Source organism: Eleginops maclovinus, chromosome 23 (genome assembly GCF_036324505.1).
Source record: "Eleginops maclovinus isolate JMC-PN-2008 ecotype Puerto Natales chromosome 23, JC_Emac_rtc_rv5, whole genome shotgun sequence".
Taxonomy (NCBI): Eukaryota; Metazoa; Chordata; class Actinopteri; order Perciformes; family Eleginopidae; genus Eleginops; species Eleginops maclovinus.
In genome coordinates, this window is record NC_086371.1 from 7137173 (window position 1) to 7162775 (window position 25603).

A 25603-nucleotide genomic window follows, 5' to 3' on the forward strand; every position below is an offset into this window, starting at 1 on the left:
TAATGTACTTGCAGTATTACCCGCTACACTGTCTCAATACAGCTTTGAAGATGAAAAGTTATATTATGCTAAATATGTCTCCAGGAGTTGACAGGTATGGTTGAAGATGAACAGTTGATGTGATATCACATGACAGAGATCATGAGTCGGCCTTTCTACAGTGTTGCAAACAACTGTTTCCATGACCCTCCACCTCTTTTTGGATTCAACAACTCACCCGGTGGCAGTCTGTGACATTTACCAATAGTGAGGCTGTGATGTAACCTTCATTGCCTTTAAACTAGGTTGGGCCCTGACAGTTAGGGGGGGCGTCTGAGGCTGCTTATATCACTGTGCTGTATCAAATAGCCCAATGTAGATGAGAGTAAATGCAACGTCAGGACTGCGGAAACAGAAAGGGCATGAGGAGGTGGAGAGGTTAACCAGACCAAACCACACATGTAGATGTTAAGAGATTAAAAGTCATTACATGGTACGGGAGTTAATTTCACATATCACATCAAAAGTACAATTACAATGTATTTGAATATCATATATTTTTATTGGAAAGAATCCTAAGAAATGGATCTGTGTCGAACAGAGAATATTCTACATAGTAAGAAGTAATAAGATGGTGTTAGTGTGTGTTAGAGTAGAAAAAGTCATATATATTGGTCAGGGATTTGTCTAACAGTTTCAGAATAAGAAAAATGTGGCAAAATATAAAGACATCTACTGACATATTAGGCAATTATCAGCTCTTTATTACCTCTTTGATTTCTAACAGGAAGTTCACAAGTTAATATATCCCCCTTACCATTCACAGTATATTAAAATAGGTAACTACTGCCTGAAGGTTTTCCTTTTCATCTATTTCAACGTCCCTGAACCTGATATGATTACACAAATAATAATGAATATTTACATTAGTAGGTGTTTGCATGGTTTCCATTAGAATTATATAACAAATGCAGCACAAATACCCCCATAGAAATGATATATTCTGTTTTATTAAGTAGTGTCCTAATGGGAATAGTTTGATTGTCATCGGTGATGGAAAAAAGCTGTTTATTTTCTTGATACAACACCAACACACCTGGATCTCAGATCTGAAGTTGTATAATTCCAGAAATAAAATCATAAAGTTAAATCAGAAGAACAAAACCAGCAATCACTTTCAGATTTGGGAAATATAAAAATATCATTACTTGCTTATAACAGTTAACTTTTATGAGCTTTATAATCGTTTTCCTGGTGTCACACAGAACAAGTATTTCCTCTCTTGCCACAGACTTGTAACGGCATAACTCTTCTATTTTTCACCCTGTCGTCTTTCAGGAAACAAAAGATGAATTTTGGCCAGTGGCAGCTCCTCCCCATTCTTGCTCTCTCAAACACACTCTCTCTTTTCTCCCCCACCTTCCCCTCTACACTCTCCCTCCCATAAATGCAGCAGTGCTTGCATGCGGTGTCTGTGTGTGTGTGTGTGTGTGTGTGTCTGTGTGTGTGTTTGCACTTTGTTTTAGTGACAGACAGACGGAAAGACAGATAGATTTGCTGTAATAGAAAGTGAGAAAGGAAGGGGAGGGAAGTAGAGCCAGAGACGGGCAGGGAGGGGAGGGGAGGGGTAAGACAGATAGAAAGAGCGGGTGAGCTAAAGGGGACGGAAGGGAAGGGAGGGGAGGGGAGGGGAGAGAGAGAGAGAGGGAGAGAGAAAAGAGGGGGAGCACATGTGTATGCTTGTCACTAAGGGGCTGGGAGAAGGACTAAGGGAAGCGAGGTAGCTGGCCACAGCCGCCATATGCTGACTGGATTCCTGTTCATGTCTGCTGAGTGAAGACTGAACGCTCGCCGGCTGGGGAACACACCATGGGAAGCTCACATCTCCTCAACAAAGGCATGCCTCTAGGTAAATAACTACCACTCTGCTTTAATGTGGGAACTGTGTGTGTGTGCCATTGAACTCTGTGTACATTATTCTGTCTTCCCCTCCCCCTTCTCTCTCTCTCTCTCTCTCTCTCTCTCTCTCTTCCTCTGCCTTTTTCCGTCTCCTCCTTCCTTTCTTAATTCTCTCTGAGTCCATTATGTCATTTATCGGTCTCAGATTCTCTATGAATGGTTAGGCTTTTCTGTAGCTCACTGTGTGTGTGTGTGTGTGTGTGTGTGTGTGTGTGTGTGTGTGTGTGTGTGTGTGTGTGTGTGTGTGTGTGTGTGTGTGTGTGTGTGTGTGTGTGTGTGTGTGTGTGTGTGTGTGTGTGTGTGTGTCTGAAGAGGCACATCTCTGCTATTTGAGGTCCCCCAAGCACCTCCATTTGCGGCGACAGAAATAGATCACTTTCCCTTCGAGGGCTAGCAAGGACATGACACATATTTCCTTTTCATTGTGCTTCATTTTACAGAGAGCAGTTGCCTTGATGCACACACAGATCAGGCGCATACACACACACGCATGCACACACACACACACACATAAAAAAGGGAACTCGACTGAAACACATTTTCAGGTATACACATTCATGCTCACAGCTGAAATACCACGCAAGTGACAGATGCTACTCACGATAGCGGCTGGAAAAGACTATTCTAGTAAATGGGATCAAGGTAGAGCTGAGGAATAAGAAGGTGCGTGTGGGGGGGGAGCAAGAGGAGGATGGTGTGTGGATAAATGATCATCCACCCAGAAGCTGAATCACTGTGGTCACCTTAATGTGGATTTATGAAGCAGTCTCCCCAAAAGGAAGAGAAAGATAGTAATCTGTGATGTCATCAACAGGCTGCGGGCCGAGTCTCTTGATGACATCAAAGATTAAAGTTGCAGCTCTGATCTTTTTCCTTCCCGATGTTTTTTTTTTTTCTCGAGAGGGATCTTCCACATCAACCCGCTTGAAGAATCCAAGGTCACAGGAATAACCACTATGAATTATGGTTAAGGGAGGATTGCCCTTTTTAAGATTCTCATGCGTAAATCACTGCCAGTCAATAATCGTGAAAGTAATCTGGTCATTGGTTCCGTTTCATCACACAGCGGGGATCATTGGAACTTTCAGGGATGATTTGAATGTAGCGTGTCATCCCTAGTGATTGATGGATGTGTTGATGCATGTTTCGGAAAGGCAGGGGTCCTCTGATCCACAAGTGTTGAGTCACGTCTAATCTGATTAGTAAAGCCTCGATCACTGACACAAACACACACCAGTCACTCTCCTATTACCTCTTATAAAATCGGATTAGCAGGACCAAATATTAAAGTATCTCTCGGAGAACACTTGTTTGCATGATTAGATGTGTGTATTTGAATACAAAAATGCCTTACAAGCTGATGAACAGGTAACTTGGAATATGATTGTGCTTTACAGCTTCAGGCAGTTTCCCACTGGGAGGTTTTATATAGACACTTTATTGCGTCAAAGGACAAAACCTAGCAAACTGCTCCTGTTGCAACATGTTGCCAATTTAGATAAATCCAAAACCCCCCGTCACTTAAAATAAATATTAGGTTAAAAGGCATGAAACACACCTGCGCCACGAAACAGTGAACTAACTTGTTTCAGTGGGCTAGTGGTTTATTCATCTTTAAAAAATACAACTGTAGGAATGTTTTGAGAATGTTAAATAGCGGTTCCAGTTCTTGTTATTACATGTGTACATACCTTTGTACATAGATATTTTTAATTTGCATGAATTCATCTAAATTTGTACTCCACCTCTATTGAAAAAGTGCATTTAAGCTCTTTTTAAGCAGACTCATAAGCCTGACTATTATATACAAAATGGGTATTCAAGCAGGTATAATAGACAGCACTTAGGAATCTTTAAGTGCTCAACAAAGAGACTCTGTGCTCTCACATCCATCAGTCGATTAGATCTAATGCACACCAGAAAGGGAACCAGCTGTCGAAGGTTTGGCGTTTAAAGGCATGACATTTGCACTTACGGTAAGCCAATATAGAGGTACGTTTAACTGCTTGTAGCTAAAGCATTTCATTAAATAACATAGGAAACGTAATTTAGGAGGGTGACAGTCCAGATAAGTGGCACCGTGTACAGAAAAAAATAACAGGTCTACATCCCATAACAGCAATTAGTAGGCAGGCTATAATTTGCTTTAGATCTTAATAACAAACGCACTGTTGTTAATCATTTATGTGTCAGCAGATCAGGTGAGTCTGCTCAGAGAGGACCTGCTCAGCTGGAGTCCATGTGTCAGACTGGCACCGTTTCCTATTGATCATCACACACGTTTATATCCTTTGTCTGCACTAACATGCTTTCACTGTGATGTTTTATTCATTATCACATCACTTCAAACAGTGAGAGTAGCATTGTTTTAAAACGGTCTCCTGTTCTTCATCAAAGAGCTGAACAAAATCCAAATCTGTGTCAAGCGTGTAAATGTGCTACATCTGACAAGTATGGCAAGATTTACTCGTAGTGACAGTAATATTATTATTATTTTGTGTATTTAATTGAGATTTTTTGTAATCTTTTGAACCTTTATTGTCACAGACTCTCTCTCCACCTTCCTAATTCATTAGCTAAAGAAGTACAAAACTTCCTCGACAATAAACAAATTTCGTGTTTATGCTTTTGGGCTACAATAATCATGTGGTGAAAACTAAATCCAGGCACACACTGGGTCAAGTATGTGGAATAAAAAAAATCGTTTTGACAAGGAAAGACCCCCTGTGGTTTTTTTGGACGCAAGTTTGGGGACGCTTAATCTTGAATACAATAAATGTGTCATAGCATTAATAATTGATTAATGGGGAGCATTGGTTCCAGAGTATCCAAACTGACCCCAATCCAATTGAACCTTCAAAGTGATTGTGACTTTCTTCTGCATAATAACAGTTAATCCAACATAACAGGCACACGGCATTACAGTAATCCACTTAATGCCTACATTTAAATGCAGTCGTTCCTTTAGTCTAGCGCAAGGGCAGTTTATGACAGTGCTTCTTAACCTTTTCGATTCATTGCTTCATATACCTGAGCGTGAAAGGTTATTTACTTCTTTTTCGGCAGCTAGTATTTCCGCTCCAAAATCATACAGGTTGAAAATTATTTCTCAATTATATATATAAAGTCTAATAAAGTTGACCAACTATTTGTATAATTGAATAATCATTAAACACATTTTTCATGCAAAATTCTCGTAAATTCAGTTTTTATCCCCCTCAAACAAACCTAGGTATAACTACTTTCACATTTACACATCAATAAAGATGCACAGAGGTGAATGAACAGTAAACCTTAACCTAAAAGCTGCATGATTCAACTTTGACTGTGAGTCAGAGCTACTGCCATAACTCATGCTATCCCTAACCTTAACCCTAACCCTAACCCCCTCACAATTTAGCTTATGTCTGTTTGGCCACTGGTATCTTTAGTGTGGGAGACAAAGGCTGACAAACCTGAACAGGCTTGATGATTCAGCACCTAAAAATAAGGACCTTGTACATGAATGAGTCTATGTGTGTATGTGTGTGTGTGTGTGTGTGTGTGTGTGTGTGTGTGTGTGTGTGTGTGTGTGTGTGTGTGTGTGTGTGTGCGTGTGTGAATGTGTGTGTGTGAGACAGAGGATGAGACAGAAAGAGAAGATATGCATGCTGATCCTTCCTATATGTAAGCACTTGTCCTCATATATCACCCCTTTTTTCATGTCAACCTGGTTTGGTTAGTATGTTAAGCAGGCACCTGTATTTATGCTTATGTGGGTGGGGCACAATATGAGTGTGTGTGTGTGTGTGTGTGTGTGTGTGTGTGTGTGTGTGTGTGTGTGTGTGTGTGTGTGTGTGTGTGTGTGTGTGAGACAGAGCATGTGAAGGAGGGAGCACTGGTGGTGATTGATGTGTCCGTTCCTTTCTCTTTCCTCCCTGAGAACTGAAGTGTGGGTAAGGAGACAAAAAGAAAGACTGCAGAAACATCAGACTGAACAATTTGTACCTAGATATTAAGAGGTTTTTCAAGCATTTAAATACGACTGTGATCTGAAAAGTAGGTTCTTCTCATGGCGAGAGAGTCGGGGTAGTAGGAAAAAGCAAATGGAAAGGGAGATAGATAAAGGAGAGAAAGCCTAGGGAAAAGCGAGATTGAAATGAGAGATGGTGATCTGAAAGTGAATCAACAAGAGATGAAGGGATGTGCGAGATCAAAACTGAGGGGGTGACGGACGAGGGGCTTTTTAACCACGCCATGTTGCTGCATGCCAGCAGAGCCAGTGACATTATAAATCAGCCGGGCTGTGGCTCAGGGTCTGCGGCTACAGTTGCAGGCGGCTGACTGATCACAGGTGCCGACAGCAACAGCCTCCCCTCTCTTGCACAGCGAAAAACAAAAACACTGGATCTGAAATGTGAATACGTCACGGTGCCGGCGTTCACCGGGACAGAAAATAGAATTAATTCAAGAAGCTTTGATCTTAGGAGGCCTGTGCTAACGTGACACTGAGTCATTCTTTTAGTGTACTTTTCCTGTAGAGGAAGTAAAGAAACCATAACTCTGGATTTATTTGTCTTTGAGGTGCAATATATGAGTCGGCAGATTTAAGACATGAAGAAACTATTATTTTCCGCTTCACTCTAATTCATTATTTTCGCCAGAAAGTGGGTGAGAATTTCATTTTGACAGGAAGTGGCATTAGCTACCTCATACTATATTTAAAAATTACAATTTTGAAGTGATGTCATTAAATCTCTTGTTTTGTCCGACCAGCAGTCCAAAACCCACAGATATTCAGTTTAAAATGATATTGAACAAGAAGCTGTCATTTTGGCAGGGAAACAGTGTTATACCATTGTCGGATATGGAAACCGCTGCTGATCGATTGTTGTTTTAGCTCAATTTTCATCATTGATTGATTGGCTAAATGTTTTCTAAATCTTTTGATCCAGAAAATGTCTAAAAATGTCTTCAGAAAAAAAAGCTTAAACTAGGGGACCATAGGAATATCACTCTAAAGATAACTCCCAAGACAATTCTTAAAGAAAAAATACATTGAAGACACAACAGACATGTGTTCTGGATATGAAACCCCATTGTTATAAATGTGTGACAAAGTTGATTGGGTTCTTTAATGTTGGTAAAAACCACGGACTTGCAGCAAGTTTCACTGTCTATCGCGGCAGGCAAACATCCTGGTGACATACACGTCTAAAAAACCTGAATGGGGGAGCTGATGCCTCTTGAGTGACAGTCTGAAAACATGGTCCCGTTCCTGTGAGACGGATATCCAGCTGTTCCTGTGAGCTGGTCAGTGACAGCTGGACTCCGGCTGCAGGGCTCCCACTGAACCAGTCCCAGCAGTCATTGACAGATGCTTTTTCTATCTCTAAATGTCAGTCAAACAGTGTCTCTCTGGTCTGATTACAATACTTCCGAGGGGCGCTAATTTCATATTTTGGGATGTAATTTGGTTTCCCAGGCCCAGGTCATTACTGTGCAGATGGCCAGGGATTTGCAGTGAACAATAACCAACAAAAAAAACCCCATTTATTTTTGACGTTGCTTTGACTGTAAATCACTGTTACTGCATTGCCTCAAAATGTTTACTAAATATATTTGAAGAGAAGCCCCGGGTAGATGGCAGAGCTGGAGCTGTGGCCTGTTGGCTGTGGAAAGGCCTGTTTGCACTGTGAAAGCTCCCAGCAGTCCCCCAACCCCCAGGCGAAGGGGGGAAGGGAGAGAGAGAGAGAAGAGAGAAAGAGAGAGAGAGAGAGAGTGTGTGTAATGGAGTATTGAAAATAATGAGAGAGGGAAGAGGTTTTAGAGTTTAGAAACCAAGCGGAGAAAACTCTTAAGCAACTATTTAATATAAAGAATAATTTAATGAGTATTTAATGTGGCTACAAAGCGAGAAAACACATTAAATTAAAGACACCAGGGAGATAACGGCAATTTGTTTGATTTGGGAATAGTGTGTGTGTGTGTCAGTGTGTGTGTGTTTGGGAGAGACAAAAGAGAATGGATGGTTTGTTTTATTGTGGAGTAGTACTCAGCAGTCAGAAGTGCTGGTCCTCCCAAGGTCATGCTTGGTGCTGGAATGAAAGCTATTTCCTCCCTCACTCTGGAGAAATGTCTGCTACAGAAAAAGAAAAAACGCCACTCTGATCAGACTAACCAGATTCACTTTTTTTTTTTGGACAAATGCGCATCATGCTTATTTGATTAAACATGCCATCTCTGAATCACGCTCAGTTCCCTTGTGTTTTATACTCAAATTAAAGCTCTTCATGCCGACATATCGTAAAGTGCCTATGGGCGAATGTGCTACTTATGATCTCATATGGGCTACAACGGTTATGTTAAAGTACTCTCTGTTGCTGATATATCCCAATGTCTCAGCGATATGCACCATTGATTTTGTATTGATGTGTAAGTGCAATGGCCTCCAAGCAAATCCTTTTATGGGGAGCCTATTCTTTTCCCGCTCTTATAAGGCATTGTGAGCAGGATTTCCGTTTCACCTTGTTGGTCTGACTGTGGAGCTGCTTCGTCAGATCAAGTTTCAGGCATTCATCTGAAGAAAGATAAGGAGGCGATACAGGAAAGTGTTCGATGGATTGTGCTAAATTAGTGAAGTCTTTAAATTAGAAGTCTTTGCTTCCTGCAGATTCTCAGATTCAATTTAAATCATCCTTTAATTTTGTACTCCACAGATAAGTGATCAGTACTGAAAAAATGCCATAAGGCAGGCACATGATTTTAGACATTAAACTCAACACTGACACGAAAGAGGTGCTAGGAATAGGTATTTTCAGTTGTGGAGGTACATATCTGCAACCAAATAAAACAACATGCCTCTACCACTGTGGCTGCAATTATTAGTGTTGATTCCTTATCTTAAATGTGTGTTACATATTCCATGGTTCCACTAACAAGTCACAGTGTACACTCTTGAACGCTCTGCTGCCTAATACATGCAGGAAGACGTATGTGTATGCTGGGAAACACATGTGTAAATTAGCAGTGAGATTCTAAAAGTATTCTCCCTACTGAATTGAAACACTGATGTTTTAAATTATAACATCGACTGAAATACATTTCTTTTGTCTAAATACAGATTGTGAACACTTCTGTTATAGCTGAACACACACAGCATACTGGAGCATGAAGCAGATATGCATGTAAGCACTGTGTGCATTACTTAACCATGCATGCACTCTGGCTCACTGAGCAACCAGACAAAACCGCTGAGAGTCTAAAACAACCCTCCTATTCGCAAGCTTAAAAACTAAGAGAGAAAAACTGAATTACCTACATTTTGAAGGCTTTTTCTACTTCTTTGTATTAATATTGTTCATACAGTTATACACTGAAGTACACATGAGGAAACTTATGAAAATAAAAGAAACATCGACTAGTAACTGGCCAAACACAGATGGGGTGACATCATGACCATGCACCAACTATGATTTGTATCAGCTGCAGAAACATGTTGCTATTTAAAACACTGATGCTAAATGTCAGGCCTCTCAGAAAGCAGTGGTGTCTCGCCAGACTATTTTGCACTGATTCTTAACAGTCAAACAAGATGATATCATTTAATTGCAGCAGAAGGAGCTACACATGTCTCATGTCATGTTGCATTTGAGGGTTTTAGAGTTTTATATAATGCTCTCTAACTCTGTCAAAGGCAATATGGGGAACTCACAAAATGAACTAGTAATATACCGTAGATGAAAATGAAAGCAGGTCATTGACAACACGATAAAAACAACTGGAAAGCACTACAAATCTGAGTGTAATTCCAGCAGGGACTTTTCCTTTAATCTATTTCACTCACAGGCCACCTAGTTGTTGAGGGGGGAGTGTTTTCATGCCAGTGTTTCCCAAATTAATTTGCAGGTTAGGAATTTCCTAACCTGCAAATCCTCAAGTTTAATTCTCAGGGATCTTTAGCATTCAAAATAATGTAGCTGTATAATACTGATTTAAAAAAGACTAGTGCAGTGAGTCTATGCAACTGGAAAAGTCTGAAACTGAGGGAATTGTATATTTATATTGCAAAAAAAGTTTTAGGTGAATATTCTGAGTGAAAAGATGGAGGAGGCTGCTCATATGAGATGTCAGCCTGCCCGTCTCAGAGGGAGAGGAGGCAGAGATGAGTGATGGGTAAAGCCAGCATCAGCAATAACTCTGAGCTTATTTCATCTATACGGTTATAGAGGCCTGTCAAGACTTTGCATGTCAAGGAGACCCAATTACACACACTGTCTTGGATTTTCCTCTGTCTGTCTGTCTTTAACATGTCTATATTTTCAGTCAATGATCTGAAATTAACCCTACTACTTGAAAAAAGCCTCAAACCAAAAGAGTAAAGCAGACTGGAGTGGGAGGAAAAATAATGAATGCATCTCCCATCAAATATGCCCTTTTTTTTACCCAAACTGCCCACTATTCGAGTCCCCAGGAGTATCTGCCTTGCTAAATGCCACTTATACTCCCGTTACTGCTGCCAGGACAGTAATGGTTTCATCTGCAGAGATGATTTAATATAGCTTCTGGAGAGAAGTTGAAGGGGTTTCACTCTCACTCAGTTATTGACAGATTTCAGTCAGATTTAAAGTCTCGGACTGTCTCTCATGACACAGATCTCACCTTCTCATATTACTGTATGGCTACTGACGTTGTTTTAGCTGTGGAATATTATATTTTGCTGCATGTTTTTGAATTAACCCTCAGTACTATCCGATATAAGCTACATAGGAGAACATTGAAACAAAATAGCGCTTCAGGCTGCATGCTCAGTTATTTCAAGTCAAGGCTGACCCTTTTTCTCCCAAGTAGGTGACTCCCATGAGTCACTCTCAATGGTCCTCAGGGCCCTTACAGCACTTACATTCTCCATGAATAATATAAGTACTTCATTAAAACAATGTGAACCGGATGAGTACAAAAGGATATTCCTAATTATCATAGTATGTTTATCTCGAGGGCATAATACTATTTGTGTACCAGTTTGAGTAGTAACCATAGGCTCCATCTCACCATGTGCTGCCTGTGTTTCAAAGATTCATCAAAACTTTAGTAATAATCAAACCGTCACAAAGGAAATCTATAAAAGTTATAACAGAATCGGTCGCTCCTCCATGCTTACTGTCAAAGTTGTCATAGCAACTGCATCTGTCTGAAGCAGAAACATTATGGGATGCAGATAAACAAGACATCATCTGTACCCTGGAGCAAAAAGATTTTATAACTGACAACAAGAGCTGTCAGATATGACCGAGCAAATGAATACCAGCCTGCAGGTCGAACAAGAAACTTTCTTTCCTTCCACGGCAGACTTTTCATTTATCGGAGGGAAACTGCAGTCATTTTATCGTGAAGCTGCTGACAATGAAGACTGTTTTCTGTCTATAGTTCTCTTCTTCTTTTTCGTTGACTCTTTGATTCTGACCTTCTCCCTTTTTTACCTGTGTGTAGGCATCAGGCCACCCATAATGAACGGTCCCATGCACCCCCGCCCTCTGGTGGCGCTGCTGGATGGGCGAGACTGCACGGTGGAGATGCCCATCCTGAAAGACGTAGCAACCGTGGCCTTCTGTGACGCTCAGTCCACACAGGAGATTCACGAGAAGGTAACCACGAGATCATCACACACAATCAGGTCGTATCTAGGAACGCACAGTATGGTAGGGCGGTGGGGGCAAAGCCCATATTGGGAACTGGAAGGTCACCAGTTCAAGTCCCGGAAAGACCAAGTGCTACTGAGGTGTCCCTGAGCAACGCACCATTCCCTACACTGCTCCCCGGGCGCCTTACATATGGCAGCCCACTGCTCCTAACACTAGGATGGGTCAAATGCAGAATGTAGATTTCCCTCTGTGGGACGATTCCCGCTGAGTCAGGTAACCGATAATCACCTGCTTCTTATAGCCAATACGGATTAAATGACTGATTATTTCAGTATATAACCTCTAGTTTTTGCACATCTAAAAAGGCTAAGACGAGGTGAGCAATGATGGGGATTTCATAATTACTAGCACTGACCAAACCAAAACTAATTGCCATCACTTTTGTTGTTCATCCTCATATGTTCATTTATTTTCCGGCTCAGAAAGATGCAGTTAGTCATGGCCTTATGTCCGACAAAAATATATGATGTATTTAAATCATGTTTAGTTTTCTATTAGGAATGCATCAAATAAATATAAAAACATCTCCCTTGCTCCTCTTTTGGAACATTTTGGGACATGTTTGTCATGTTTGGTTTAGAAGTCAGCACTGATCGTGTTTGCTCTTCTAATATCAGAGGTTATTCAAAGATCCCTTCAGAAATCTTTGATGCCACAGCTGTTACGTTTCAGTATAATTAACCACCAGGCAACTACAAATATCTATTCTCACAATTAATGGCTCCAAATCTATATGTATGCTTTTGTTTACTGTTTACAGTATATTTCAACATCTATTTCGTGTCTCATCTGGTACATTTCCCTCCATGACATGTTTAATTTAGTTCTGTTTTCTATTGGTCAGACCGTCATTATGACCAACCAAGTCTTACAAATTGCTCCCGTCAGAAATATCAGGAGTTTCTGACGGCATCAACATCCAAATACATCCCACAACAACAGGACCTAAGAATGGTTATTCAAAATATTTCATTACAAGCAGAGTTGAGCACAAACATCTTTCAATGAAGCATGAATGCTCCTGTTTTTGCCAGGCTACGGACATAATGTAAACACAGTGAGTGCTGATTCTATTGTAAAACAAGAATATGAAGTTGGCATATTGGTTTTGCATTAAGGATGTCTTAAATGCAGTACTAGAAGAACACATGAAAAAGCAAAAGAAATTGAATGAAGGAAAAACAAAAAGGAGAGCAATCTCAGAATGTGGGTCAGGCTCGGATCTTGCCACGGCCACTGTGGATGGTAACTGGGTTCGTGTGTCTGGCAGCGGTACGTCTCGTCCTGGGTGTCTGCCAGGCACACTCTCAGTAACCCACAGCCAGGCAGAAACAGATGGCTCTCCCTCGCCCAGCAACTATCTCTCCCGCTCTCTCTTCTCTGGCTCTCTAGCAGGCTGCCACCTCATTGTATAATTAAAAGGGTTTCTTTATTGTAATTGAACCGCATGTCATTTTTTATCCTCACACACGAGGAGGGCTGTCAGCGTTAGGAAAAGATTGGAAGATTAACTGGGAACCAATAAAAAGGTGAAACTAATACATTGTCATACACAGCCATGTACCGTATGTGTGCGCTTTTAAGGAGGTACTTGGTTTGGATTTAACAGGTCTTCCACTCTTTTATTTGTCATATTCTAAGTATCCGTATTTGTTTCCTTTAATTTGTTCATTTATATTTATTATCAACTTCTTTTTAAATATATGTTTTTATTTAGAATAGTTTCATATTTGCTTTTATTTTACAACATATTATTACTTAACATTATAGACCAAAGTAAATTCCTTGTATATGTCAACCTCACTCAATAAACTGGAATTAAATACTGGTACATTCCCATTTTATTCTTATTTTCTTACGGGAAACTTCACATTATAGCAATACACCATCATTTGGGCAGTAAACTCGATTCAGATTCTATTAATTTCCCATTCTATAATATAATCTGCTTAGAAATAATCATTTTTCATTTTTCAATTAAAACAATGAGCCGTAGTCCTGATGAGAATACCATGTGAGAAAGATTCCTGCTGATGTCAGGCACTTTCATTCGATGCAGGAACACCTTATCTCCATTCCTGTGGTTAAGAACGCTTAGTTTCCATGGTAATATTCAGGGAAAAGGGGTCTTTCCATGCTGGCAGGGATATTAAAAAACAGGATGTGAGAATGATATAAAAAGCATATCCTGGACATTTTTTACCTTAACCGAGATGCTGACTTTATGGAAAATGTGCGACTGTGAACTCTGTGAACTCTGAAAATCCTTTTCTGTGGAGAAACGCTCGTGCTCACCCCTACACACACATGCTAACAACATTAACATTTGGTCCGTATGTACTGTTATTGTACTTGAAGCACTTTTCTATTCACACACACACACACACACACACACACACACACACCTGTTGCTAGTGATTTATGATCTAAATGACTCAAGCTGTCTGTGTGTTCAGGTGCTGAACGAAGCTGTAGGAGCTCTGATGTACCACACCATCACTCTGATGAGGGAAGACCTGGAAAAGTTTAAAGGTCTGCGCATCATCGTCCGCATCGGCAGCGGCTATGACAACATTGACATCAAATCTGCTGGAGAGCTGGGTAAGAACACACACAAGCACACGGGCAGTCTGTAGTGGTCCATATCAATGTCATTGTCAATCTTTATTGATTCATTCCATAGATTTCAGGTAGATAATATAACCTATAAAGGGTTTAGAGTAAGGTGTAAATATAATAGCAGAAATAAAATCTATTGTGTGTCAACTATTTTAGAGGGTGGCAACCATGTGTGGTTTTTCCCTGCAATATTAGGGATTCTCAGGTAGCTCAAACCATAATGTTTGTTTGCTAACATAGTTCAGGTAAATGGCATATTTAGACATTAGACAACATTTAACTCCAGGGGTTATGATGGCTCCTTTTCGCAGTACGCTGCCAGCCTTTTATTTGATCCAGAGACAAGCTTAGCGTGCATGCTGGGCTAGATAACTGCCACATCTAAAATGAGAAAGAGCCATTGTGGAGGTTATGAGTTACATTAAAACGGTCATTTGAATATGCATAAACAAGCTATACAAATCTAACAGACAGTTTTGTGGCCTGTGCTATTTACAGTTTTCTGTATTTACTCAACCCAGTCAGTAAAATAAGTATTTAAAAAGAAAAGTGAGCAAGGCTTTTTAATAAAACCCTCCTGCAGCGGCAGAGCTTTCCTGCCATGTCCTATCTCCTTCCACCACAATGCTCTGCAATTTGAAAGTTGCCAGTAGCGTTTGTAGAGTAAACTTCTGACACGACATCTTACGCATGCACTTCTCCGACAAACTAGCTTCAACCAAACTTCATAAAATGATCCAAAAAGCTATTACTAATCCTTATCTGCTTTCTGCTCCAACAGGCATAGCTGTGTGTAATATGCCAGCGGCGTCAGTGGAGGAGACGGCGGACTCCACGCTGTGTCACATCCTCACCCTGTACCGACGCACAACCTGGCTGCACCAGGTCTGTGTTCTTTGGTGGATCATAAAAGAGAACCAAACTAATTTGAATTCAATGAACTGACACTAAATGAGTCCGCTACAGGTTTACAATTAGTTACCACAATTCTAGTTTCGTCAATTTCTATTAGTCGAAATATTGACAAATCTGCACAATTGAAACAGTTCACTTTGTTTAGCATGTGGCTGTCTTTGAAAGACTTTGATTTAAGATGTAGAAGGTACAGCAAAGTGATTTGTTCCTCAAATCACTTTGCTGTACCTTCTACATTTAGGTACTGACTTCATAATCGTGATCAGAATATCTGAAAGGATTTAGACTTGTGGTGAATAAATGCAGCTGGGGCAATTATGAAATATACCTGGATTGTGTTTTGTTTTTGCTGTCTGAGTAATATTTGCGTATAATAATGAATTGTTCTTCATGGCAGGCGCTGCGGGAGGGCACGCGGGTTCAGAGCGTGGAGCAGATCCGAGAAGTGGCTTCAGGAGCAGCGAGGATCAGAGGAGAGACGCTGGGACTCATAGGGCTTGGTGAGTAACAACTCACACAATTTAATGCCTCTGCAGTGAGACCTGCTGAGCATACTGCTGTAAACACACTGCTGTAAAAACAGTATACAGAAGGTCTACAGTCAAGGCGGCAGCTCCGTAAGGCTGAATGAAAATACAGCAGTGCTAAAATCTTGATGCATAGCCAGTATATTGTTTACCGTGTTTAGCCTCTTAGCTGAGAATGTGAGCATGCTCATATCTACTAATTAACCTCAATGGTTGAAAGTAACTGGGAAATCTTTTCCACTTTATGATACTTTATACTTTCCACATTATTAAATTCAGCCTGAGAACATGAATTTACGTACTAAACTTCATGTCGTATACATTTAATGGTTTCAGTGTGTTGGCCTGATGTTGCCATGCTGCTAGCAGCGTTAAACGTTTTTAGTTTTCTTCATTTTGTCTGATAGAGGGTGGTCAGACTTTTTAATCAAGGCATTTTTTCCCTCTCTTTTCCATTTTTGTCCTTAGCTCAGCTAAATTGGCTTCCTAAGGAGTTAATGCTAATAAAATATAAGCGGATTAACCAGAAGCAGAACGCAAATCTCTCCCTGTACAGTATGGGAGCTTTTTTCAGGAAACTAAGCAGACGTGTGTAGCCTGAGAATTATGAAAATATACAAGGCAAACTTCAAAGAAAAAATATCAGTCCCAAACATTTTTGCTTTTTTGATTAGTCATATATCATTTGTGTAAATGCTGCTTTGTGTGGTTTAGGTCGGGTGGGCCAGGCTGTAGCCCTGCGAGCCAAGGTCTTCGGCTTCAATGTGATTTTCTATGACCCTTATTTGGCCGATGGAGTAGAAAGATCCCTGGGACTACAAAGGGTCACCACACTACAGGTAGCACACACACCACACGCACACACCAGGTATGGGGGGGGGGGGCATTTTCTGAGAAATCAGGAACCTTCAAATGTTTCCTGCATTTGCCAGTGAGCTATGTTGATATAAATATGGATTATTCACAATGTAAATGTGTATTCTTTGCAGCTTTAAGTCTGGAGTTTTGGGATCAATTCAGTGTGTTTTACTGCTGCAGCTAACAGACACTCTACAGGGGAAAACATATATTATTCCCTTTGCATTTAAAAAACGCTCTCTTCACCGCCCACCTTGAGGAATGAGTATTTCAGTTTTGCCTTCTGTATGAGACCAAGGAGTGACGCCCTCTTGTGTAAATGTAGTCACTGTGATATGTCAGTTTTAAGAGTAAGAAATATACTGTGACACTTACATTTGTTAAGAGTGAAACCAGTTATTAAACAAAACAGAATAGGTTTTATCAAAGGTTGAAAATCAAATCATTATCCTGGGTGGGAATCTACTGAAGACTTCTGTCTGCAGAGTGAATATTGTCCTTTATCTTCTGCTGTATTCCTCCTCAGGACCTGCTCTTCCACTCCGACTGCGTCTCTCTGCACTGCAGCCTCAACGAACACAACCACCACCTGATCAACGACTTCACCATCAAACAGGTGGAGGGACAGCAGCCCACACACACACTGTCCAACACTCACAATACATATACACACACATGAAGGATTTATTTATCCCTGAATCAACTCCCACACCCATGACCATAAATATTAAAGAAGTGTACACCCAGGGAAGCCCACTGCATGCATACAGATGAATGAGGTTTACTTCTGCGTGCACCGCATGGCTGATATACTCAGGAAATATGTTTGTCCTTCATCTCCAGGGCTCAGCCTGAAGCCAATTTCCATCTCAAGACTCAGATTACACTTTAAGTATTTCTGACCTTGCTGGAGGAGGGCAAGTGAATTGAAAATGTCTCCACGTGGATCAATAAAAGATGAACTATGATTTGTTTATGTTGAGGTTTCTCTGCACTGAGCAGAAACAAGATGTATAGAAGAAGAGCCTCCAACGTGTGTGTGTGTGTGTGTGTGTGTGTAGTGTACCATTTTAATAAGGTGTAAAGCTTTCATTTGTGAGATGAAATAAATAGTAAATGTGTGTCTATGTGTGTCAAAGATGCGGCAGGGGGCGTTCCTGGTGAACACGGCACGGGGGGGTCTGGTGGATGAGAAGGCGCTGGCTCAGGCTCTGAAGGAGGGCAGGATACGGGGAGCTGCTCTAGATGTTCACGAGACAGAACCATTCAGGTAACGCACTGATTCATATTTCTGATTACATTTTTTTAATGTATCAACCGAGGAAGAGCATGGTGTGTTTTGGATTATATATAATGTGTGGAAAGAAGGAATGTAGCTTTGTTCAAGGGAATGCAAAATAAGGTATTTTTAGGTAGAGTACAGATCTTCGCTAAGTGTGTGGGGTCAACAAAACAAAATGTCAAACTGGACAGAAAAAATAAAACTCATTAAACCGTCTTGTTTAGGTTTTCCCGCTGACCCAACAAGGTCAACATATTACATTTGGATTTGGAAAATTGTCATTAATAATCATTTCCACTCATTTTTCTTGCATAAGGAAACAACAACACAGTTGATAATTTTGTTGCAGCTGTGACTGACAGCTCTGTGTGTGTGTGTAAATGTGTCAGCTTCAGTCAGGGCCCGCTCAAGGACGCTCCCAATCTGATCTGCACCCCCCACGCTGCCTGGTACAGCGAACAGGCATCGCTGGAGATGAGAGAGGAGGCAGCCAGGGAGATCCGAAGGGCTATCACAGGTAGTGCACCAACACACATTCACATACACACACACACACTCACTGACACATCGAAATACAAGTCTAAAAATAGTTATTTTTAGGTGTTGGCTGCAGTCGAGCATAAACCGTCTTCCTTGTCTTGTAGCACAGAGGGATTTCAAGGCCTTTAACAGTCTGTGCCTTTCTCTCTTCTATCCTCCTTGTCCTTCTACTTTCATTCTTGTGTTTCCCAAGTGGCAGTGTTTTTTTTACTATTTGTCTGTTCAATATTTTCTTCAGGAACATGATGTAGACCCCGTGTAGAACACTGCACTTTCCAATTGATTTCTTTTTTATCAATTTCTATCTCACATTTTATTTTGCCTTTTTTACTTTATTTTTCAGGTCGTATCCCAGACAGTCTGAAGAACTGTGTGAATAAGGAGTTCCTCTCCCAGAACAACCACTGGACAGGAGTCGACCCCGCCACCGTCCACCCCGAGCTCAACGGGGCTTATAGGTAATACTCATCAGGATAAAGAAAGCTGTAGTGGTCAGTGCTGTTTATTTTTCCCTCTCAAACCCTGGTAAAGCCATTGATTGATACAATGTTAACAAATGTATTTAAACCACAGAATATAGCTGCTAGTTTTAAAACCTGAAACTGTATTTAAAGGATGGTTTAGCTGACACAATGAGTCAATTTCATTGTTAATCTGTAGCTATTGTGACAATGGATTAATTTGATTTAAGTCGCACATTATATTTTCGTTACTGTTAGGATTTGCCCTTTTTATATATCTAATATGATATTTGAATGGGACTGTGGTGGCCCTTTATCACAGTATGTGATTTAATAATCCAAGGATTTTAATTAATTAATCCCATCAGACATTTATTTTAAATGTTTTGTTTCAAAATTCAATGTTTTGTTTATGCTGGAGAAGAAATGCAATACACAAATCCAATCCCACTTCTCTTTAGCATTGAGACTAGTACGTTTAAATAGCAACCCTGGATACAAAGCTAATTTAATAGACTTTAATAGATAATGGTAAACATTTGCCCAGGTCACATTATTTCATATTGTAGTTTCAGTTGTGCTTTAATGACTCAGTTTTTAGTCTTTCTGTTTGTCCCTCCCCCCTTCAGGTATCCCCCAGGAGTGGTGAACCTGCCAGCTGGCGGCCTCCCTCCCCCCGTTGAAGGCATTGTGCCCAGCGCTGTGCCCATGGCACACACCCTCCCGCCAGCCATCACGCACCCTCCTCATGCACTGTCCCCACAAAATACAGTGAAGCCACCAGAGGGCGACAGAGAGCAGCATCCGAATGATCAACTGTAGCCATGCACTACACACACACACACACACACACACACACACACACACACACACACTCACACACACAGACACACACACACTCACACACACTCACACACACACACTCACACACACACACACACACACACACACACACACACACACACACACACACACACTTGCCTGTGTTGTCTGGTGACAAGCTGGTATCAGACGAGTGTCAGATGGACAGGTTGAGGTCCCAATAACAATCGATTTACAACTCTCTGGCAAATTGTTTCCCAGCAGCCAGTTCACCCTCCAAAGAAGAAGAAAAAGACCATAGAAGAGGACGGTGAAGAAAGCGGATAGCTCTGAGATGCTCTAAAAAAAACAACAAGACAGTTGCTCGTTGGTCCAACAAGAAGTCCTGGGAAAGACTGTAAAGATCCACAGGTTGACCTTCAAATAGGAATTACAGTTTAGTCACGTTTCTGCCAGAAGTTAAAAAACAAAAACTGTTGATTTGAGAGGAAAAAAATACTGAGGTTCTGCGTCTTAGACTGTAGTGTGTCCAAAGTTAGAGGTGCGGGTTTCATGTCTTCTCTCTTTTTCTGTGTCCTTTCCTTAGTTTTGATGTACAAGCAAAAGTAGTAGGTTATGAAATGAATGTAACCCTTCCGTGTACAGCTCTTAGAGACGGGATACTGATAGTTGTATTCCAGTCTTAACTAAAACAAGGGTTATGTGATCTTTGATGTAGCCAAACTGGTCTCAGAATACAATATCTGTTTTTGTTTTGTGTCGCTAAATTACAAACCCCAATCCAAAAAAAAAGGAAAAAGAGGCAGCTTTTTGCACACCATCTCAGGAAATTAAGTTTCCGCAGTTGGTATGGTATTTATAATTTGTTTTAAAAATTCCTTTTTATGCCACTTAGTGCTTTTGTTTTTCTACCTGCTTGCCTTTTTTTCGTGTCATGCTGCATTAGATAATGATAACTTTAACAAGAGCTAAAGTTGATCTAATGTTTGCTTTTGTTTGTTTTGTTTAAGGGGCATGCAATTTTGCTCTTGGGACTAAATAATTGACCCAAATCGAGGGGGTTGTGGGAGAAAGGCTGTAGGGAGGTGGTGTAATGGTATGCTTGGCTGGAAGACTTCATCCTTTAGTGGCCATTTAAGTTTACAAAATATTGTGAGGAAGTGAGAGGTAATTACTTTGAAGGACAAAAACAGGTTGGGGATAAACACAGAGTTTGTTGAAGCGTACATTAAAAAAAAGTAATTATCTTGGTTGTGTAATGTCTAATGATCCAGTACTTCCATTATTACACACATTCATCATCTAAGTCATGGAGCATGAACAGGTTAGCACACCAACGTTTACAAATGATATACAACATTTGTAAATCAGGGTTTTGTTTCATGCTATGACAACAGACTTGTGAACAATTGCATTCTATATATCAGTAAATCAACTGCTTTGCTTTCTGCCAAAACCATTTGTGTTTCTTAAACTCGTACAGAAGTCAAATCCAGTTAGGGATAGTTATGGTAACTGACTGGTGAGGAACACTTCTTGAAACCAAATCTTCAATGGACCAGTTAAGACTTTTTTAAATGACTACGACAACAAAGTAAAGCGTTTCATGACAGCATGTCAGAACGCACTGACTTCTCCAGTCTAGTATCCCTTTAACATTTCATGATGGGTCCTACCTGAGTATACCGTTTAGCCACCCTCTGTGGCTTCTGTGTCTATGTGTACATATGGTGTTTGCCTGCCTGTGTCAATGTGACTTGGTTGTATCTGTGTCTAAAAAAGCAGCACTGGGAGGAGGGGTGGTGGTGAATACTCTCCATAAGGCATCATTACAAAGACTGCCAATCAAAAAACACAACTAACACTATGTAAAATGAAAAAAGGCTTAGAACTAGACAAATCCAAGCCAGAAAACGGACCCAGTAAGGTGTGCTTTTATTGGTTACATTCCCACCATGTGAACAAGATGCTGATGTTGTTACGCCAACAGTAAGGTATACAAACATGTTTTGTTATCTGGAATATTTATAAATGCATCTAGTCTAGTCATGTTGTTGTTGTTAGCAGGACGGCTGAGTGATGGTGCTTTTTGGGTCCCCTTCTACCAGCAGTTGAGTAGTTAAAACAGTTCACTGTTGCCTACCTGGTCTTCATGGTGAGGTAGTAAGAGTAGCAATCAGGGATGGAAATTTCACTAACCATATGGTGAGTTCTCAATACCCAGGATCTAAACGGTTGTCACACAGATGGGACTGAGGTGACATTCAACTATTACTATCAGAAAAGAGCCCCAGACGGCTGTAATAGCACAAGTTCTACTCCTGATCCTACCTGTAGTTACTTGGGGTAAAATAAAACATAATAATAACTGTAAGCATTCCCCATTCAAAGAGATGGGTGCTTCAAGTAAAACAACATACTAACCTTTAAAGAGTCCAGATGCTCCTTGAAATTCCATCCCTGGTAGTGACACACAGTTGACTGTGGCCTACCTTGGTCCCTTTATGGTAAAGTAGTAGGCGTAGCAATATACAGTATACATATTCTATATTCTACAGTAAATATCATTATTTTTGGTCTAAACTGACAACCTGAGAAAGATATGTTTGTGACTGTATGCATTTGTATGAATTATTTTAAAAGGAAATAAACTGTGGAAAGGTGAAGCTTGAGTCTCATTCATCGCTAAACTTAGTTGCTGTTTGTCGAGTATACACTAAGAGTATACACTTTGTATTAATATTCATGTACAAGAAGTAATCAAATACAGAAAATTATCGATCTGACTGTAAATAGCCTAAAAAGATTCATATTTCTCCAGAGATTTAGTCATTTTTGTTATGATGTATTTTTTTCTCTCTGCTGAATAATTTAAGTATAATAAGTTTCATTTTTCCAGCCGTAAACATTTGAGTTACAGCAATTAACAGATAAGGCCAGTGAGATTAAATGAATAATAATGAAAGCTAAGTATGTAAATGAATAAGCCACAATTGAGAATTGATTGAACGTTTAATTAAAATACAATAACAGATCCTTTGTCCTATACTGGGCTAATATCTAAAAAAACACAATATGAAGACCTCACTTTTGGCAGTTTTCACTATTTTCTAATGTTTTATATAATGAATCTAGAGAATAATTGTCAGGAAAATCCATTCAACCGTCTGGGACAAAATTCCAGCAAATTTAGTATGCATACTGACATCGTCTGCACGAAAAAAGAAAATACAGAATTATATTGAGTTTAAGAAAAGGACCAGTGAAGCAACGGTGTTGTGCTTCCACTGATATACGCTTTTAAAACTGTTGCCACATTTCTGACTCCTACTTTATTCAAATGGGACTAGTTAAACAAACTTCCAAAAATCCAGGACATGTTTTTTAAATAAGCTCCTCTTCGATATACGTAAAAGCAATAAATAGTGGTCTTTTCACTCAGTTACCTGGAGTTTGCATCCTTCCACCCTGAATATAAAGTTACTAGGTGATTCCAACAGATGTCACTAGTACAGCTGAAACGATCATACTGAGGAGAAAAACATCCAAAACAGATGTAACAACTGAATCTGTGAAATGGTTCTGCTTCTTGCATCTGTTATCCAGTTTAATTTATTTATGCAATAAATCTATATACATCTTTGGGTGTTCCTAAAGACTTATACAATCAATCTGTGCCACATTAATGTAGTGGTTGTCAACACTTCTAGCAACAGTTTCCAGCCTTCACTGAGTTATTGACTCCTCAAACATAACGCCTGGAGTCATTAAATAGGAGATTATACAACAAGTGCTGCATTAATAACATGAAATATCAATTAACAAGGCATGGAATACAATTATAATATCATCAATATATAAACACTGCTTTTGTTCGTGCCGTGGGGTATCCAGAACAGTAACGTCACCAGCACTCTGCAAATGATTTAAAGGCCTCTAGAAGAAGCAAATTGAAAATGAGAACTCAGGTTTTCTTCCAACCTACGTAGGTAGATTTTTCTATAGAAATATGATACAGTATAGATATTCCAGATTCTATTCAACAGTTTAAAGTATTGTGAAAGGCCAAGTCTATTTTTCTGCTGTCATTTTTTGGGGAAACGGAACTGGTTGTAAGCTGCATGTTGCCAGTCATGTGAGCCCTCATCTTGAACCGTCTGTCCTGTGAATTCTGACACGGGAAGCGGGAAGACCTCTGCTTTATCTCTTTGTCTTTCTTGTATTCATCTCTCTTTTGCTCCCTGCATTACCCTGACTCTCTCCATCACACTCTCTTTTTCTCTTTGTCACTTCCTCTTTCCCTCTCTGGTTCATCCATTCAAAGTTACAGCCACTGGAACAGGCTCTGTGGCAGCTGGAAACTTAAGATGGTTTAATCTAAACCTCTGGAAGCAGGATGGGAACCAGATGCAGTACAAAAAGAAAGGAAGAAAACAGGCAAAGGGCACGTTTTATCCAGCCAGTATGGGCACTGTGCAAAAAGGAAGAGACATATTTCATGAGGCTGCTGGGACTTTAAAATTTAAAAATCAGAGGTGTTAATGTTGACCACCATCAGACTTTAGAGTCACATCTTACTCTTTGAATATACATTAAGATTTAGGAGATGTTGGCTTTGAAGAAGCAGAGGAAAATTTCAGGAAAGGTTAAGTCGAATGACTAACACTCTCCGCTCCTCAAGTAAATACCATTGAGCTGCCCTTGGGCGAGGCACTTAACATTAATCCCTGTTTTAGCACAATGCTGTTTTACAGGGTTCCAATTGGAGAGTGAAGACTTTTTCCTTGTTAAAGATTTGGCTTTTGGACAAGACAGTATGGAAGGAGCAGGTTTATATGAAAAGGCTCTTGCAACTGAACTAAATGAGAAATTGAATGGTCATGGAAATAGTGGCTGATGACACAAACTGTGATTGTTGTCACTTCTGCCTTCAAATGTTAAATTTCAGCATAAAATACAGTGTCTTTGTTTCCACACACTATGTCATTGCTCTTGCTGAAACACGAATCTTGCATGTTTGAACATTGGTATTGGAAGTTTGGTTACACAATATCTAAAAACAGCGTCTTGTTGTTTCTTGTGACTTTTAACAATCAAAAACACCTCAAGCATAATGGTTTGATTTCCATATTTTAACAGATCTAATTAAAGATGATGGTGGTTGTAGATTGTGTCCATTGGATTTGATAACCGTAAGAAAAACACAGAATATTGCCAGCTTTCTCTACAAGGCCGAATGTTTTGCCATCAAATGAAAGGATTAACAGTATAATATATATAATATGATATCTTTTTACATCAAGTACAATTTATGTTTTGCCTCCTCAACCTACTTTGTGCAGCTGCTACAAATTCAGTGTTTTTCATAGAAAGCACATACAATAAAGTCAGCTCTAACTCTTAGACCACACACTTGCATCGCGTGTTAACAGGTTAACTGCTTGTTATGTCAGATTTGCACACTCTGGTAAAAGTAGTGACAAAGACATAAGTGTGTGTTTGCATGGTGTGGGTCCAGGCACTAACAGATGAACTGGTCGATGATGGACATGGAGGAAATGGGAGGACTCTCACATTTCCTCTTCGCATCTCCCGTTCCTCTCCCACTGCTCTTCTCACTTTTCCTCACACATCTCCTCTCACCTCTCTGTGGTTTTTCTCCTGATAGTTTCTCTCTACGGCTTCTGCTCTTGACTGGGCATAGTCCAAATAAAGCCGGACAGAGGAATATTATCCACAAAAATGTGATGGAATACAGTGGCTGCCCAAAGATTTGGAAAACGAGGCACCCCGCTGAGACGAGTTACCCACACAATGCATGCCTTTCGTTAGCGTTTGGTTCAGTAGCGGGTTTCAGTTTCCAGTGGCTCCACATAGGGTTTCATAGCGCCCTTTTACTCTGCCAAGAAAAATGTCTGGTGGTTAATAAACACCGGACACGTGCTTGTAAATGTTGCACGC

General features: G+C 40.2%; 1 protein-coding gene across 3 annotated transcripts; it reads left to right on the top strand.

Moving 5' to 3' along the window:
• The first annotated feature begins 1643 nt into the window (after nt 1-1643).
• Nucleotides 1644-22308, top strand: LOC134859791 (C-terminal-binding protein 1). Of its 3 annotated transcripts, none has more exons than XM_063876505.1 (11): nt 1644-1888; nt 11407-11561; nt 14075-14219; nt 15019-15122; nt 15550-15652; nt 16394-16518; nt 17064-17153; nt 17677-17807; nt 18209-18336; nt 18703-18817; nt 19422-22308. In XM_063876505.1, the coding sequence occupies exons 1-11, from the start codon at nt 1849-1851 to the stop codon at nt 19501-19503; spliced, it is 1218 nt and encodes a 405-aa protein (XP_063732575.1). In that variant the 5' UTR covers nt 1644-1848; the 3' UTR covers nt 19504-22308. The 3 variants fall into 3 exon arrangements, with proteins under 3 accessions (XP_063732575.1, XP_063732574.1, XP_063732576.1); XM_063876504.1 differs by having other exon boundaries at nt 19450-22308; XM_063876506.1 differs by having other exon boundaries at nt 18703-18850; nt 19450-19624.
• Nucleotides 22309-25603: the final 3295 nt, after the last annotated feature.